The following is a 17,866-nucleotide window of genomic DNA, read 5'->3' on the forward strand; positions in this document are numbered from 1 at the left end:
CGGCCCAAACGTGTAGAGAGGTGTAAAGTAATAGGTAGCGTCGAAAACACGCCGGCGTCTAAATCGCTGAACACCTATATGTTGTACAATGGTCGCACAAAAATCCTTCACATGACCTGATCCTAGGTGCACGCGACAGGCAGGCAGTAAGGAGATAGCGGTAATTTATAGTGAAAGGCTGCGGGTCACAGAACTGCGCAGGATATCCTTTCTCTATGGGATATCTGTCTGACAACACCTGTTTGCCTATGACACTATCGTGCTACACATCGCTAATCAGCATAAATAGCCGAACGCAGGAAACACAAGCGAACGTGACTTCGGTGACTTGCACGCATTGCGATTAAGTAAATCGGTGGTGTCGTGGGTGGGGCAGTTCTGCTGACTAGCAATATGAATCTCGAGCAGGCGCAAGATAAATTTGATCAGCTCCTCGACCAAATCGATCCTGCAAACTCAGCAGAGTTCATACTTTGGATACAGAGGAGATACCTGACGGCAAGTAAGTCGTCAAGTGGACTGGCAAATATCTGACTTTCTAATGTCGAGAAATGAGGCGCTACCGGAGTTTAGTTTTGCAAGTGGGAAATGAGCGCGCCACGTTTATTGGGCTCGTAACTGTTTGTCACCGCACTGTGAATAATTCAGAGCAAGTACTTCTAATTGTGCGCGTCTGTCCCGCTGTACATTCGTGTGCATAATGTGAACGACAGCTGTACAATCCCGTGTGCAGAAGAGCGAATGTGTCTTAGCATTAGTCACTTCGTGAATGATGATGTAGTTGCTTTGGCCTTCTGCTGCTGAGCACGAGGTCGCTGATTCGATTTCAGGCTTCGGCAGATGCATTTCAACGGAGGCGAAATGCGAAAAAAAAAAAAAACGGTCGTGAACTTAGATTTCAGTGATTGTTGAAGAACCACAGGTGGTCAAAATTAATCCAGATCCCTCCATTTTGGCGTCTCTCAGAGCCCCAGAGTTGCTTTGGGACGTTAAGCCCCGTGAAGAATAAATTACGTTAATGGCGATGTCTCTAAGAAGAGCGCGGACATACGTCCTGCCGTCATAAATCAATCTTTCATAAAATTTGGCGAGCAAATGTTGCGTTGGAAGCAGAACTTGGCAAGCCCCTCCATTTCCTCCACTGAGCTGGTTGCCCCTATTACATTCGTAAGGTTTATAGGTAGCCTTGCGTGCACCCTCTCGCCTTCCTTTGGTTTTGCTACAGTTAGAAGTCACTGTTAAGTGTTTGCAGCTTGACTTGTGTATCGGGGACTAACTTCCTCTCAAAATTTAGACTGTGCAGGCCACCAGGTGGCCGAAGCTCATCACAAGCTGAGCCAAATCTCCGAGTACCTCAGGACCGTTGTACCAGGAAATGCAGTTCTTCCTTCTGAAAGCATAATTGTGCCAAAAAAGGGAGAGGTAAGGTATTTGAATTACATATTTATTTTTATTTTGTGTATCTGTATATGTACAGGAATGTTCTTTATGCTTGTAGCCTCACCTGTTAAATGCAGCAGCATTTATTGCACTATGGCAAACCCCATGCAATGTGAGAATAGTGCAAGATTTGTGCAATTTAGAAGGGTGGCAGATATGGCTAGGTTGGCATTCCATCGTTTTTTTTTCTTTTTGCAAGGGCACATAGCGCGGCGTGAGAAAACAAGATGACACCAGACAAGGAGAAGCGCAGATTTCCAGCTGAGGTTTATTGTAAAATGCTATAATTTGTACAAATTGACAGAAAGTCGTACTGCAAGCAAAAAAGGCCAGACAAAGAAAACTATGCATGAGGCAAGAAAAGCTAAACAAAAAAGTGTGCGATAAAAAAAATGCAGATGAAGGCACAAATTCTCAGTGCAATTGCTAAGAAGTTCTAAAAAAGCCATGTGCTGCTGTGTTCTGTAATGGTGCTTCGATTCTATTCTTTGCTCATATCATCGAGGCAGATACTTTCAGATTTTTTATGCAAACTGTTGCACATGTGACATCAGTGGCACATATGACATCAGCGCACATGATATTTTCGAGTATCTGGGCTCTTTTTATGCAGGAAAGGTCCACGAAGGGTCCCAGAGTAATTTGCTCCTTTTGTATGGAATATAATCTTTATCGGCAGACACTTGACTGGCACCGAGCATATATTGACATATTAATGCCATCATGAGGAGGTGGCCTGTGGCAGTAAATGAAGCTAGTTGCTTCATGTTAATTTTGAGAGCCCACTCACTTGAAAGCACAACATTAATAACAGAGGCAGAAGCACAAGTATACAGAACAAATCCTGTCTACTTGTATGTTTACCTCTGTTCTTGTTGCGCTTTCAAATCAACATGCTCTCAAAATTGACATTCCAATGTGTCCGCAACTACCTTTAATTTTTTTTTTTTATCTGGCTGACAAACATTGTCTCATGGTAAGCTCGATCTATTGGCAACACAAGTGTAAGCTATCAATGTAGGTTGGCATAATATATCTTTCGAAAGAAAGCACCACAGTACTGGTAATTCACTTGGACATGCACTTCACAAGTTCACTTGCAAGTTATCCCACTGAAAGACTCATTTTCTTACCCACTGAATCGGCACCACATGACTTTATCTTCTAGAATGCAGACTGTGACCCTGCAACGACTGTACACGTTGATGCATTCCTTTATGATGACCAAGCCATTGATGAGTTGGTTGAAGAAGGAAAACTCAGCCGGAACTACTGTAAAGCTTGTGGTTCTCATGAGACAGCACCCCTCAGTAAGTGACATAACAGTGAGTGATACATGGTCACGTTATAAATAGCCTTTTTTTATTTATTTTCACATTATTCTGTGAAGTATAAACAAAAAATATGGAATTGTTAATCATGATATGAAAGCTGTGTTTGTTAAAGCGAGTAAAGTCCAACAAATCTGTTAGCAGTAGATGTGACAATTTAACACTGCTTTTATGTCTTGATGTGCCATTTTCTAGAAAATGGAACATAGAATAAAATACAGGTTATTTTCAGTGTCCTTCGCTTTCAGGTAAAAGGCTATAATTCCCTGTTTTTGCACCTTGAAAAAGTTTTATGAAAATTGAGTTAAACCTATTTCTCCTCCTCTATGTTCATGCCGAAGTGCACTCTTAAAAGGATGAGCTAAGAACGATGCCCCGAGAAGTGCCACTGCCCACTACCTCAACCTAATGAACACAGCACTAATGTTTCTCTGCATTGCAAAGGGCAGTTGTAATGTTGGCAGGGCATTTTCCCGATTAAGGTACATTCAAAGCCCTGATAGTCTGGGATGGACACAACAATTACTAAAATGCAAATGATGTACGCCAATAAGGGCTTCTAATTACAGCCATCAAACCTTCTCGCGAAGCATCTACATAAGAATCACTAGGTGTGCTTCTTTCTTTTTTCCTTTGTTAAGAAAGGGCAGCGAAAGGAATGAAGCAATAGGTCGCCAAGCATGCTCCTATTCTTTATCTTTTGTGGTTTGTTTAAAAAGTGCTAATAATGCCTGCGAATGAAAATTTGCATAAGTAAGTTCACCTTATGACTTGCAAGCAGCTCTAGGTTGGCATATATGTTCCCGTGAGCGATTGTGCTTGTTTAAATAAAATATTTGTATCCAAAAGGAGACTATTGCCTGCATTATTGTTTGTTAAAGTTACCAGGGAAATCTGGAACTTTGGGCTACCAGCCAACAAAAATCCCAATTTCTCCTGGGTTTTACTTTTTAGAAATAACATCTAATTTTAAACAAATCTAAAACGCAAAAACAAAGGACCCTAGTTTTTTTCGATACAATATTATGAATGTAACCTGGGTTACAAGTGACAAGCTATATTAAACATGGTACCGGAATTACAGTGCATTTCACCACAACTTAGCAGATGTGTTAAAAACAGGATACCAGCTAAATGGGCCTGTCTTAAGTGCTAACTTGGTTCAATTCAGCAATTGCGGTATGTACTCTGAAAATGTTTAATTTAAAAGTTATTCGGCAACTCCTGGTTAACTAAAAGGTCATTTAGCGGTTACCACATAATTTGTAATGCCCTAGACACAAATAATATGCCACTGAAAGAGTGACATTTTTATCTCTACCACACTGTAGAGATGGGCGGCCACATCGGTGTTGAGTGCTAACATGGTTCAGTTCAGCAATTGTAACATATACTCTGAAAATAATTAATTGAAAATTTATTTGACAACTCCTGGTTAATTAAATGGTCATTTAGTGGTTACCACATAATTTGTTACGTCCGTAAACATATAACATGTTACAAAAGAAGTAACACTTTTATCTCTACTACATTGTTCTTTAAATATCACTGAAGCGCCCAGCATTTATTGGCATCCAAGGTTTTGTCTTAGCATACCAGACCACCACAATGGCATGTCACAAGGGGTCTAGGTGAGACTTTTACCTGAAAACATACCTTACAACTTTTGCGATGATTGTAAAATGATATTATCTTGCTTACGATGGTTGTATTGACAGCAATAATTTGTTTTTCATTTGTGAACAGTTTAGGGGAATGTTCATTTTAAATACAAATGCAGTTTTCCAGTGATATTTCAGAGGCTAATTTTCATATGCCCTCATTTATTCTGACCTACCAGCAACAGTGCCATTCTCTCGTAGAACCACTGCATAGCAGCAACTAAAATTTCAGCCTCCATTCTGTGAATGCTTCAGAAAAAACTTCATGGACTCTTCATTTTCCTGTGACTCAACCAGTTTTCCTGTTCACATCATCCCTAGAAAACAAATTCTGTTGTTGTTTTGTCTCTTAAATGTGCAGTTAATATAAGTTCAATATTAAAACAATTACAGTATCTTTCAGCAATATCTAGTATTTTTTGGCTTCGACCGCAGTATTTCTCAGCTGTTAAGGTTGACAGGTCTCTGAAAAAATTATGGCGCAGCTTGAGCCCCAGTTCTAAAATCCCTTGCTCTTTTTTCTATTTTGCAGCGTTCATTTCGCACTCTGCCTCAGCTCGCAGAGCAGAATTCATTTTCAGAGAGATTTTGCCATACTTGAAAGACAAGTCCGTACTTGATGTGGGCTCCAGGCTGGGCGTCATGCTCTATGCTGTGAGTTTCACGTGGCATTTCTGACAACCCACTTTCATTTTCCGCATTTCTGTGCTTGCCCTAAGGCCTCTAAACCACCTCTAACACTTTTTTACTCATTCTAAGTGAATGTGCACATTGCATACAGTGTACCATGCTGATCATCTTTCATGAAAATGGCAGCGCTACGAGCCATGGGGAAACCAGGAGTACAAAAAGGCTTTTTGAACTTGCGCTCCTTTCTGTTAAACTTTTACTCTCACCAACTGTATGCTCCTCTCTGCTGGCGTTTCACAGTCCCTTCACACCACGTAACACCAGCAGGCCACTGCACATGATGTCACCAGGGTAAAAGTTGTCGATTGGTCAATGTACGAGAGACGACCGTGCTAAATTGACGAGAGCCAGTTGTGCGTTCTATGAATTGAGGCGGGGGCTCGCACATTGTGTGCCACTGAACCTTTTATGAAAACGAGGGTGGCAATATGAGCTTATTGGTCGATCATCATGGAATGGTATCTGGATAGCGCAGAAAAACACGGACACAAGAAGAAATGACAGACGAAGACAAGCGCTTTTTATTAAGCTTTGATTCGATCTAAGTTTCTCTAAGTTCTCAAGCGCAGCCAGGAGAAAGGTGTGAAGCACTCTTGTTTATGTATTATTTTTTATCAGGAAGCATTTATTAATTCTCTTATATTTATAGTGATATATCTCAGTACATATTCTACATACTTTGTGATGATATCCTCTGGATTGTTTACTTTGAAATGTTAAAGCATTTGCCAAACTTATAATCTTATCTTGTGGTTGACATTGCTTGGTTCTTGTTGATAAATACGCACAGTATACCTTAAAAGATAAAATATTTGTTGAGTACAAGTTTCTGCATTCTGCAGTGTGTATCTTTGTGCAGTGACATGTCACGCCTTTGCTTTAACTTTTTTTTTCATTATTTTATTGAGTGTGTATGTTTTTCTACGCTGCCTTGCTGTTGTACGGTATGTTGTGAAGGGGTTGAGGGTTTTTTAAGCCGTTTCTTTGTGGATGTTCTTTGCTCTTCTGTATAGTTAAATGGGAACTAAAGCTTGATTCTTCTATATTGTTTTTATAATTTATTGTTGGGGAGGGAGGGGGTCTTATTGCTACATAATGTCAGCAAATTTTTCTGTGTGTTACAATGTCACAATAATGTCAATGACACCAAGTCCACATTTAGAGTTGCTAAGTGTCACCCTTTTACGTGCAGGAAGCATGTGATAGCATACCCCCAACTTTGAAGTTATGCATCAGAACTCTTTTAACAGAGGGTCTCAACTGCTTTCTTTCTTCCTTTCTTTCTTTCTTTCTTTCTTTCTTTCTTTCTTTCTTTCTTTCTTTCTTTCTGAGCGCAAGTGCTGCATCTGCATGTGTGTACATTAAACCTGCACATGCAATTTGCAAGCAGTTCATATTTTTCTGTAATTCTAGGCCCATGCATTTACACCAGCTAATCCAATTATTGGTGTTGAGATGAATCCTGACTTGTGCCAAATTCAAGAAGCTGCCGTCAAGCATTTTCACATGGAAGACAGAATCAAGGTGAACATAAGCTCAACTTTGTCCTTCTGGTTGTTGTACTCATACTCATATCCTGTTTAAAGTAAATGTGTGTAGTGTGTTGATCTCTATTGCAAGAGCATTATTTCCCTTTGTGCATTTATGGAGCATTTCGTTGGTGCTTTTCACCTCAAGAGCGGCCCATATCGCCCTAATGGAGTGTAACTTCATTTATTCAACCAGTACACTGACATTGCACACAGAATGTTCGGGTGTCACAAAAGTAATGTTGACACTACTTGCACTGCCCAAGGAGGATTGTGCAAGTGTTGGAGAGCTTTCATTTTTATTACTTTATAATTTAAGAAATAAATCCCAGGTGTCCTTAGCTTTCGCTTAAGAGACGCGAAGGCGGGAGCCTTGTAAAGCATACTCTAATTCACCTTCATGCTCCTTAATCCGCCCTAGTCCATGCTAATCCACCTTAATCATACTTCATACATCCTAATTCACCCTAATCCTGCTTAATCCAATCACTAATTAATTATTAATTAACTTAGCTAATCATTAATCATCTCTTATACATGGCTGAACATGCTTTGGTTCGCTTATGGCCTTCCTTGGGTCACGTGATATTTTCTGTACCTCACAACCTGAACTTGAAACAGATCTAAGGCTCTCACTTTGAAAATTATTCTTGCCTTGCTACTAGATTGAGCACCACGGCTATGCTTGTTCATTCAAAGTAACTAAATCTTGTAATCTTTTAAGATCAAGAGGTTGGCTTATTTCAACAACAGTCAAGTTTTGGAGCAAAAAAAAGTAGCCAGTTTCCCTTGAAGGATGAAGCATTGACAGGGGTAACAAAGTCGGTGCTTGCATAAGGTTTAGCACTGTACTTGGTCTCCTCGGATTTACACGAAGGCACGATTCGGCACCCAAGGCAACTGCTGCTGGGAAAAAGGAAAAGTGCCCTGGCAGCTACGAGGCATCTCACAACGCTGACAGCAGCGTCGCAAGTGGTGCACCTCGATGGCGCACAAGATGAGACCGACAAGAAACTGTCGGCGTTAGTCAGCTCCCAGTGAAAATTGGATAATGTTAGCTTTACATTTACATTCACTCTAGTTAGACAAGTGCATACACGCAGTAGCTCAGCAGTAACCTTAGTGTGCTTATAGTGTGCGTGCACACAACCTGGCAGCTATGAGGCGTCTCTCAACACTAGCAGCGGCATCACAGGTGTCGCACCTCGGCAGTGCACGCGATGAGACTGATGGGAAACCATCGGCGTTAGTCGGCTGCCCATAAAAACTAGATAATGCTAGCTTTACGTTCCATGCATCCACACAGCAACTCACTAGTAACACTAGTGTGCTGGCAAACAACGCTCATGCCAGCAGCGGAAGGCAGAATGCTGCCCTTTCTCCGCCACTGAGGCGATTGGACGGTGCATGACGGTGCGCCCACTTCACTTTGTTGTTTTTGCAACCTAATGTACATCGTGTCTCTTGAGACTTTCTGACCATTTCTCTGCGTGCAGCTGTACATGCGCCGTCGATAGCAGGGCACAGCATAACAGCTATGGCATTAATGTACCTCGAGTGTCCACCCGTGGTCGTACATTGCTTTGTTATGGGTTAAATTGGTCTGATTGTTATCTTTCGTAAATGACTATCGTAGTGAAACCACATGAAGCTTACAGTGAAGCTAACAAAAGTATAGGGGAAATTAACTGTGCCTTCTTTTTTTAGCTGAAGAGTGGTAGTGAGGAAAATGGAAATGAAAGGAGAAAATTACAACTTGCTACTAGTGGGAGCTGAACCGACCTCTGCGCATTCTACTCACTATTGCAACTCATGTGGGGAAAATGCAAAAGTGCACTTGTGTACTTAGATGTAAGTGCACATTAAAGGCCAACTGCAATTAAATTTTGGACCATGTAAAAAGCTTCAGATAGTGTAGACGTCAAGTAGCCTCTGTGCAAAGCTTCACGTTTTGAAATACAAGTGGACACATCATAAAAAATTTGCTAAAGTAGACATTTACGAAACCGAAAAAGACACAGCCTTCACTCCTCGCCAGAAACAACATAGCACCTGAAATACTGCAAACTGGGGTGGCTCCCTAGTGTGACCTCCTAATGATTAGGTGGCACCCGCAGTGTGTATTATCTTGGAGACATGTTCTGACTTGCGTCATATCTGTTAACCACCAAGCGCATGCAATGTGTGCTTGGGTGCAATTTCAATGCTGTTACAGTTAAAACTCGATCTAATGAAACCCGATTTTATGAAGTTCCCAATTTAATGAAGAAATTTCCATTCCTCGGCAGGTACCCATAGAATTCAGTGTTGTCATCAAACTGAATTAACAACACTAACTTGGCCGAACTTGATTTAGCAATGTTTTCCCTAAAATAAATGAGTGAAAAAAGCGGTGATTTTTTTCAAATTTTGACACAATTTTTTATTCGAGCGTGTGCTCTAAAGCCAATGCGTTGAAACATCTAGGTGCCCTAGTCACGGCCCTAGCTTTATTTTGACGAGGCTGCACTCCACACCCATGCACAGAACTGAGGACTAAACCCCGCCTCAGTAGGGGCGGCGGTGGTTGCTTTCGTTATTTAACAGTTTATGCAACAAAGGGCTGGATTAGCGACAAATATGACGATACAGTAGTAGCTTTTTCATGTCACTATGTTACAATTTTAGATTTCAAAGAAACGAAAAATTCCTTTCTCGATTTTACAATTTTCCAGATTTAACTAAATAATTCGAGCGTGGTCATCACTTCATTAAATCGAGTTGCAACTGTAATAAGAAAATTGGACGATTACTAGCCCTGAAGCGTTAGGGCATGGGACTGGGCTTGATGGAACAACCTGGAGATGGAATAAAATGGAAGAACGTGGAGCTTTGCCAAAATTCTTTCAATTGTATATGCTACTCATTTATAACTAATTTATCCAAAATGTAATTTTGTTGCAGTTAGCCTTTTTAAAGAACCCCAGATGGCCTAAATAATTTGGAGCCTTTCACTACGGTGTCCCTCATGAACCCACTCTGCAATCTCGGGACATGAAACACCGCAAAATTTGTACGACTTTTATTCCCCCTTTTCTTATTACTTCTTCAATTGAGATAAGACACTTGATTTCCTTAGTGACTTCATTGTCTGTTGGCTTCGCTCGGTTGTTACTAGCCAGCAAGCCCCTCAGTTCCCCTTATTCATCTTGCTCATAATATAGTCACATACTTTGTGATGATTTCCTGGATAGTAGGTAGACATGTGGGTCTCAATGTCCATTCCTCTCATGCAGATTATTAATGCGAACGTCATCACGGTACCTGAGCTCGTCTCCAGCTCCGATGTTGTGATCCTCAACAATGTGTTTGAGTTCTTTACACCCGAGCCAGAACAAGTGGCCCTGTGGCAATTTCTGAGGCGTACCATCAAGAAGGGGGCCATTCTTGTCACCGTTCCCAGCCTTGAGGACTCGCTCAAGAATCTCCAGGTTCGTGCGTGCCGACCGGCACAGTGCATTCTTGGCATGAGAAACTGGTAGCTCCTCACAAACGACGTGTGTCATAGCTAAAACATAATTTAGAAGAGGCCCTCTGTACTTCTAGTTGTGCTGCCATGCCGATACCATCCGGGGCAACTGCTGCTCCGCCTTTAGTATTCTTTAGTGCAGCTTCTCTGCTATCAATTACTAAGTACTGGTTGGTTGTGCTAGCCTTGGCAGCTGTGTGTACAGTCAACCACAAAGATTTACGGGACACAGGTGGAACTAGTGCCCTCGCCCTTTTAAGGCTTCCGATTAAGTGGATTACTGTGTAGGCTAGAAAAAACTACTACAGATTGAAACTTTGAAATTTGAGGCTACTGTATTCTCACGCTTCGCAGGATTTGAGCTTCTTCGCAAATCTCTTGTCCTGTCAACTTTTGTGTTCAGCTGTATGAAACTCACTTTTAACGGACCTCACAGTTATTATTCTGCCATCGATTATCGCTCTTTGTTCCGGTCATATTTGCTTTATTACAGGTTAGATGTTCCTATTATGAGTGGACCATACTTCAGTACTGTCCGCTGCACATTCTTCTTAAGCTGTGTGTTGCCATATACTGTATGATTGTACAGAAGCAACATCCTCACAGATGTACTTCATGCACCATTACCTAGAAGTTTCATTAGATTTAAAACAGAAATGTTGAATTATTAATCTTTACATAATCAGACATTTCAGCTTGCTTCATACATCAGATTAGTGAAAACTAATCGTAATGTCATGCTATGCTACCTTTGTCTTTACAGACTGGAATAGTCATATCGGAGTGGGTCAAACAGCGTTACGTCACCGATCCCCTGGCCTACAGCTATGTCATGGATCACGAGGAGCTGTCTGAACTCTGCAGCTACGACGTTCTGTGATGCACTTACTGTGTCTTGCTGACAGTGGTTACTCGGTGAAGTCTTGCGTAGATTTTTATCAGTCTGTTAGATGCATTTGAAATTAAACTCCGTTTTGCATTGCACCAGTTGGCTCATAGCTGCAAAACTGCGATTACCACAGAATCAGGAGCACCGAGGCACTGTATTGTGCAGTTACATTCCCCTTTGTGCTACATAATTTGTTTTCAATGAAACTTCATAGTTGTTTCCTCAATGGGCTGAGGGACATTTGCTGTTTCATTCAGTAACGGTAGCCTGCTTAATTCTATAGTGCAGTCTGTTTCTGTAACACTCCTATGTAATTTGTTTCTGTGACACCCACTCTCACTCCTTGCATTTTAGTGGAGGCCGAGACGACTTGGTTGTGAAATTCTTGCTCAGGAATCATCAAGGAATGTCATTGAAGCGCAGTAGAGACCCGCCATGGTGGCATAGCAACTATGGCGTTGCACTGTTGAGCACGAGGTCGTGGGATTAAATCCCGGCCGCAGCTGTTGCACTTCAGTGGGGGCAAAATGCAAAAAGGCCCATGTCCCATGCAGTGGGGGCACATTAAAGATCCCCAGGTGGTCAAAATTAATTTGAAGTCCCCCGCTACGGTGTGCCTCATGAGCAGACAGTGGGTTTGGCATGTAAAACCCCAGAATTTAATGTTTTATTTAAATGAAGCACAGCGACCGCTTCAGCTGCCATCCACCTAATTCCGTCAAGGTAAAGTGTTGCGTAGAGTAACACGCTAGCATACTGAAAGACGTATCTACCACAAAAAGAGCACACACAAAAAACTGTGGATCCCACGCCCTGTGGGAATCGATGTCATGCGAAGCAGTGTGCGGGGAGCGTACCAAGTTAACGAAATGACCATGAGAGCACCAAGACGTAGGCAGCTGTTTCATGACCTGACACGCATGTCACGACATTCATGCTGTGACCTATCATTTATGTTCGTCATATACTCCTGCTATACTATGCCAATTTTGGTACATACCAGGACGTAGGCGGCTGTTTCATGACCTTTATGACACGCACGTCGTGACCTATCATTTATGTTCGTCATGCACACCTGTCATACTGTGGCAATTTCAGTACATACCAAGTTAACGAAACCACCATGAGAGCACCACGATGTAGGCGGCTAGATAGGTACACTTAAGGTGGCAAATGTTCGCCAAGAAATTCTTTGCACTTAAAAGGTGACATGTTGACGATGCACTGGCTGCCTTTATTTTGTCAATGTGTCTTCCTTATCTCTTGTGTACTCTTTTTGTGGCAAATATGTCTTTCAGCAAGTACCATCTAGGCCAAGGATCAGCTATCTTGTGCTAGAATACGGGGGTAAATCTCTCTTTCCTCCGAGGTACACAATGAAAAATATTGTAGCATGCACACCCTTTGTTGAACTTAGAACATGACTGCACTGGAAAATGAAGTGGTCCAAACACTGTGTATGAGGTGACCAACAAGGCTAGCAGTGATGTAAACCTGTGAATTATGTTTTCTAGTCTCTTTTTGTGTTGCTTACTTCGAGAGAACAAAACTTGCATACAGATAGTGCCTCAATTTCACGATATTATTACTCTTCAGTAAATTGGTATTTTCGATACTGCGCGTGTGTGGGGAGTAGACATTGTTCTTACCTTCTGCACACTTCACGGCTGTTTGCATAAGAATTCTTTTATATACGAGTTGATGTGAATCGCAACAGAACACAGACCTAACAAATTATCAATTATAACAAAGTAAATCTAGAATGTTTATTGTTGGTATGGGCATGTAATGAATATATGTTGTTATGAATGTTGGTTATAACAAAGCTATTTTGTGTTAAGTGAGACTTCGTTACGTGGTTCGACTGTAATCTGTACACTGTGAATCCTCCTATGTTCACTGTGCTATTGTATTCTTTCCCACTGTTGCAAAACCTTTTTAAATTTGATCATCTGAAAAAGCAAAAGAGAAAAACTGGGCTGAAATTTATGAGTGCATTGTTTGGCAGCACTTGATAATTGACCTGAAGCAAATTTTTTCATTGTCAAGCCACGGCTGACACGTTACCGTAAAGCACTAATGGATTGGAAGAAAGCATCAGTGCTTACTGAATAGTGTACCAGTTTCATTAAGTTTATTGTGCATGGATTAACCATCTTCTCACAATATAAATGGGTATATAAATATAAATGGGTCGGAGTTGCTTTTCTTAAAGCTGGCTGGTGAAGACCTCTTTGCAACCACACTTGAAGTAGGGACGAGCATATTGTGTGATTTTCTATTGGTGTCTTTGAAAAATTAACATCTAGAAACTTAAAGAGAAGAAAGTTGCAGCAGTTTTATTACTCAAGTATGCTTTCACGCTCCTGTCCTGCCGACCTTCTTTTCCTTGTCTCTCGTTCTAGGTGCCCTTTCTAAAGTGAACCAACTCGCCCAGTTCGCAACTATTCTCATGTTTTCATTCCATGCACATTCCAAAGTAATTGCAGTACTCGTGACTACTGAAAGTACTATATGGCCAACTCTGCTCAGGAGCAATCTTGTATGTTTTTTCTTAGCTTACAATATATTTTCGACACATGCTGAGTGTACTTAAATGGCTGTCACCACAAAAATAAGTTAGCCATGTTAACTTTAGATCAAGACTGTCTTTACAAAGAGAGCATGTGCTATGTTCAGGATCAGCAATACAGACATCTGAAAATTGACCTGACTTAGATTTTATCCAGCTACCTTGATGAGCCCTATCATCTGTGCCAGCACATTGTCGCCAGAAAGGCAGCATTTGCATCTGTGTTAATATTTCAATGCTCTCATACCACTAGCAAATTATTCAGAGTAGGTACCAGCAGTGTCATGACACTGCCCCTTATTATTGTGAGCTGTAGCAGTTCATGAAGTTGCCTCAAGACTTCTTCAGTCACTTATCTTCCCATTTACAAATTTCTGTTACTCTTGTATACTGCAAGAACTGCAACCTTAGCTCAAAGGGGCCCTGAACCACATTTTATCAAAGTGGAGAAAGGCATTTGAAGTGAAAATAGGCTATATCAAATACGTTGCCACAAAAATTACTTCAATGCGTTCAGCAGAAGCAGAGTTATTGGTAATCAAACACAGCCTCCACGGTGCTTCCATTCCTTCTTCAATGCCTTGAACTGCGAAGGCTAAAGCGAAGAGGGGCATGCCCACAACGCTCCGCCTTATAAACGTCACCGTGGCGCACAGTTCAAATTTCATTTTGGATGTTAACGTAGACGCCACAACTTCTACCCTTTGGTGCCTACAACGCACTAAATGTAAGCCAAATGGGGTTGTCCTCAGCAAGCCACAGTGCCTTTAGACAGTGGACTCATTGCTATACCCTGTGGTGGCCACAGTATCTACGCCATGTAGCTGACTGCAGCTTGATGTCAACTATCGGCCAATAGCAACCGTCTAACAGGATGACAAAATAGTGCATCTAGAAGAGAATGAGAACAGGGCCTTCTGTTGAAAAGAGAGTGTTTGAGAGAAAGGAGTCTTCGCACTCTGCTTGCAAGCTTCACTTACCGCGTATGAGAGCAAAACTTGGCTGAGATGTTCACAGCAGCGTATGCTACCTGCAGACTATGTTATATCACCAAGCCCGAGGAGTGGTTCAGGGCCCCTTTAACAAACTTCACAGGCCAGTCTCAAAACCTTGACTGTAATATGTCTTTGCAATGCAAAAAAGATTGGGAAGTGTCATGCACAAGTGTTCAGCTTCACTGTAAAAGTTTGCTTTGACTAAAAGGCACAAATGATGCTAACCACATAACCATGCTTTCCCTTCACTATATTATCAACCAAGCTTTCTCACTTTGTTCAACATATTCTAGAGTTTTTTCTTTGCCACACTTTGGCTAAAATGACCTTTGGCACCCTACGTGGTAATAATTTGAAGATGTATAAGAGGCCTATACTGTGACCTTCTATTAGTGTAAGCAGTTCCTAGTCTTTCTATAGTATTGAAATGCAGTACACTTTTTCCTGTTATAAATTTTTTTCTCATTTACAAAGTGCAGATAGGCCTTTGTTTGTAGTGAGTAGAAAATTGGAACTGCCTTTGCCTTCATTTTCGATGAGTTGGCTTGGCTCGTCTATCGACAGAACGACGACAGGGTCCAGCGAGCCATGATATAGGCGTATACGTGGGGGAAACGCTATACAAATATAAGAAAGGTCTGTACAGCAACACAAACTTATTGTACCAGCTTCTTTATTTTCGAAAGTGGTTGAAAAGGTTGAAATTTGGGCGGTTAACGACAGTTACACTCACTCCTGTGAAAGCAGAAAGATGGTAGGCTTTCACAATTTACAAGGCCATCGCCATCGCTCTCACTTCTCAGCGTTGCTGGAGGAAACTCTTACTGTTTTAGAGGCTGCTCAGATGGAAAAATTTTGCTGGCAAAACATCCACGCGCTTTTGGAAGTAATCGCTGCAAGTGTAAACATTACCAAGTTTGACATTTGCATTGCACCATAAAAAACTAAGTCCTTAAAAATCGGTTGTCAGTCCCTTTAAGAAAAATTGTGCAACAGCTTCTGCAAGCTCTGAGATATATTGCAACATCTCTTCTACAGCAAACCACATTCAACATGAAATGTCCGATTGTAGTTTTAACTGGTGTATGAAGCTATGCTGTAAAATATAACCGATGTGTGGTGTTAACTTTAGCTCTGACATTAGTCAAGCCTTTCAGCAAGCATGCCCAGTATGCCCAGTGTTTTCATTATGTAAAAGTGCACGTACAAATGGGGAAAACATGAAAGGGAACACTCTACTTTGTGTACAAGACCGTTATCTCTATCCTGAAATCCATAAATTATGAAGATTCTTTGACAGCATAGGTACTTGGTGTTGGTAAGTGAAGAGGTGTGAAGACAAAGCCCTACAGCAATGATTGTTTCAGTGCTGCTGAAGTGTCCCCTTTCACAGTCACACCTGGCAACTGAATTTCTTTGCAAGCTGGAGCACGCAGCATTACTGCCATTGACTCTTACTGCTGTGCTTTCATTTCAATAATGTTCCCATTCAATATATTGCCAGCAAGTTCATGGACTAAAAGACCTATGTAAAGGGAATGCAAATCGCTGAACTGTGAGCTGCCCTGCTGTAGGCACAGGTACTATGTACTACAATGGACAAATGACGCACAAACAGGAAACTGTAAAATAGAGCACTTCTTACAAGTGCTAACACGAGTGTGATCTCGTACTGTTATTATCCTGTAGCCAAAAATGGTAGGAGGTTCATACTAAGACTACATTCTGAAATCATGACAGCGCAATGCAAAGTGATGAAATGCAGAAATTAAATAGTGTGTTCCAGTCAGGCAATTGTGTTCACGTTTTCTCTGTCCATGTCAGTAATATGCTGTCATCTCTTTGGATGCGTGCTTTGTCTTGCCGCTATTGTGGTCCATAAACTTTTCTGGCAACTGTGCATTCTGTGTAGCACGAACGGTGTCTACTTCAATTTAAAGATGCGGTGCCATCATTTGCCTTTTTCTAGTGCCTTTTATCTTAATGCGCCGTTGCAGCATAACACGGCATAGCTATCCAAGTTTAGCAATGTGATATTGCATGTGTAGTCTAGAAAATAGTCGGTAAGCATTAGTGGAATAATGTGCTAGCATGCTTGTGCAATCTGTTTTATGTTGTTGACTTTGTCATATTTATCCTTGCATATAGACAAGCGTACTGTCTGTGTCAAGAGGAGCTAATAAACTGGATGTGTTGACGAAATTGCTAGACGTTTGCTTGTTGTGATATTTGGTACCTATCTTGTGCAAAACTAGATGGCGCTATGCATGCGCCTTAGCATACTAGGGATTAGTAAGAGGTGATTGGAGGATTGGTGGAAGAAAAGGAGGGAAATGACAAAACACGGAGGCATACAAAAGTACAGTTCACAATAGGGCATCAGAAAATTTGGTTGTAGGAGTCCATATTGTTTTTTTTTTTTATTGTTTAACCTAGGTAGCATATTGGGCAGTATAATAACAAGAGCTTGGTGGCGCAACCCACCACCCCGTTCCAAAAAGTACGCTCATAACATCCATCCGTCGAGCAGGATTAGGCGTCGTATGCATCTGTATACATACCCATCGCGGACTAATAATAAACGGCTTTTGTGTACCAGTGTTAGGGATGTTCACTTCGTGATTCTCTGGCTCTCCGACATAGTCTGGCCAGCATGAGGGTGGATACAACAGTTATCATCAAAGGAAACTTCCAGTCTTCCAATATTTTGATCAGTTTACCTATCACTGAAAAGAAATATCAACCTTAATGCACCCAACGTGTTTTATCTCCTGTGCCATATTCTGAACTTGAAACACACTTGTTATTTAACACTGGAACGACCTAAACGGCTGGGGAAACACTATTACTATATGCCTATGCCTCGAAGCCACACTCAAGCACAATAACTATGAACCATTAATACTTAAACCGCCTTATTTGTGTTCCTCTGCCACATGCTGCTGGGAACGTCTTGGTAGGGTGCCGGGGCTTTGGCCAGTTGATTTGTGTACCTGCGCTCAGATTGAGTGTGCGTTGGTTGTGCATTTCGTGCATCACGATTAATTATTAATGGCTTCACTGGGGCAGCATATCATTCCTGGGTGCCACGTCGCACCCACCAACTACTGGGTGAGTAGGCCTGAGCGCGCTCTTGTGCTAACAGTGCAGCTGATAAAAGCATGCCGAGTTCCGTCTGCTGAAGCGGTAACATTAGAGTTTGTTGTCGCCAATGTCTGTTCTGTATTCCTTCTACACATTCTTTAGACATT

The 17,866-nt window shown here is 41.5% G+C and overlaps 1 protein-coding gene across 1 annotated transcript; it reads left to right on the forward strand.

The window, feature by feature from the left end:
• The first annotated feature begins 217 nt into the window (after positions 1–217).
• LOC135910663 (uncharacterized) lies at positions 218–16,817 on the forward strand. Its single transcript, XM_065442696.2, has 7 exons — positions 218–502; positions 1,295–1,422; positions 2,609–2,750; positions 4,965–5,086; positions 6,536–6,646; positions 9,927–10,121; positions 10,923–16,817. Exons 1-7 carry the CDS (start codon positions 394–396, stop codon positions 11,037–11,039), a joined length of 924 nt encoding a protein of 307 aa, XP_065298768.2. The 5' UTR covers positions 218–393; the 3' UTR covers positions 11,040–16,817.
• Positions 16,818–17,866: the final 1,049 nt, after the last annotated feature.

The sequence above is a fragment of the Dermacentor albipictus genome, chromosome 2 (assembly GCF_038994185.2).
Source record: "Dermacentor albipictus isolate Rhodes 1998 colony chromosome 2, USDA_Dalb.pri_finalv2, whole genome shotgun sequence".
Classification (NCBI taxonomy): domain Eukaryota; kingdom Metazoa; phylum Arthropoda; class Arachnida; order Ixodida; family Ixodidae; genus Dermacentor; species Dermacentor albipictus.

What these genes read in the sequence shown, in the direction of transcription:
- LOC135910663 (XM_065442696.2), top strand. Translation starts at nt 394, where the DNA reads ATGAATCTCGAGCAGGCGCAAGATAAATTTGATCAGCTCCTCGACCAA. An exon ending in TTGTGCCAAAAAAGGGAGAG is followed by an intron (nt 1,423 to 2,608) that starts GTAAGGTATTTG and finishes TTTATCTTCTAG; the next exon opens with AATGCAGACTGTGACCCTGC. An exon ending in ACTCGCTCAAGAATCTCCAG is followed by an intron (nt 10,122 to 10,922) that starts GTTCGTGCGTGC and finishes TTGTCTTTACAG; the next exon opens with ACTGGAATAGTCATATCGGA.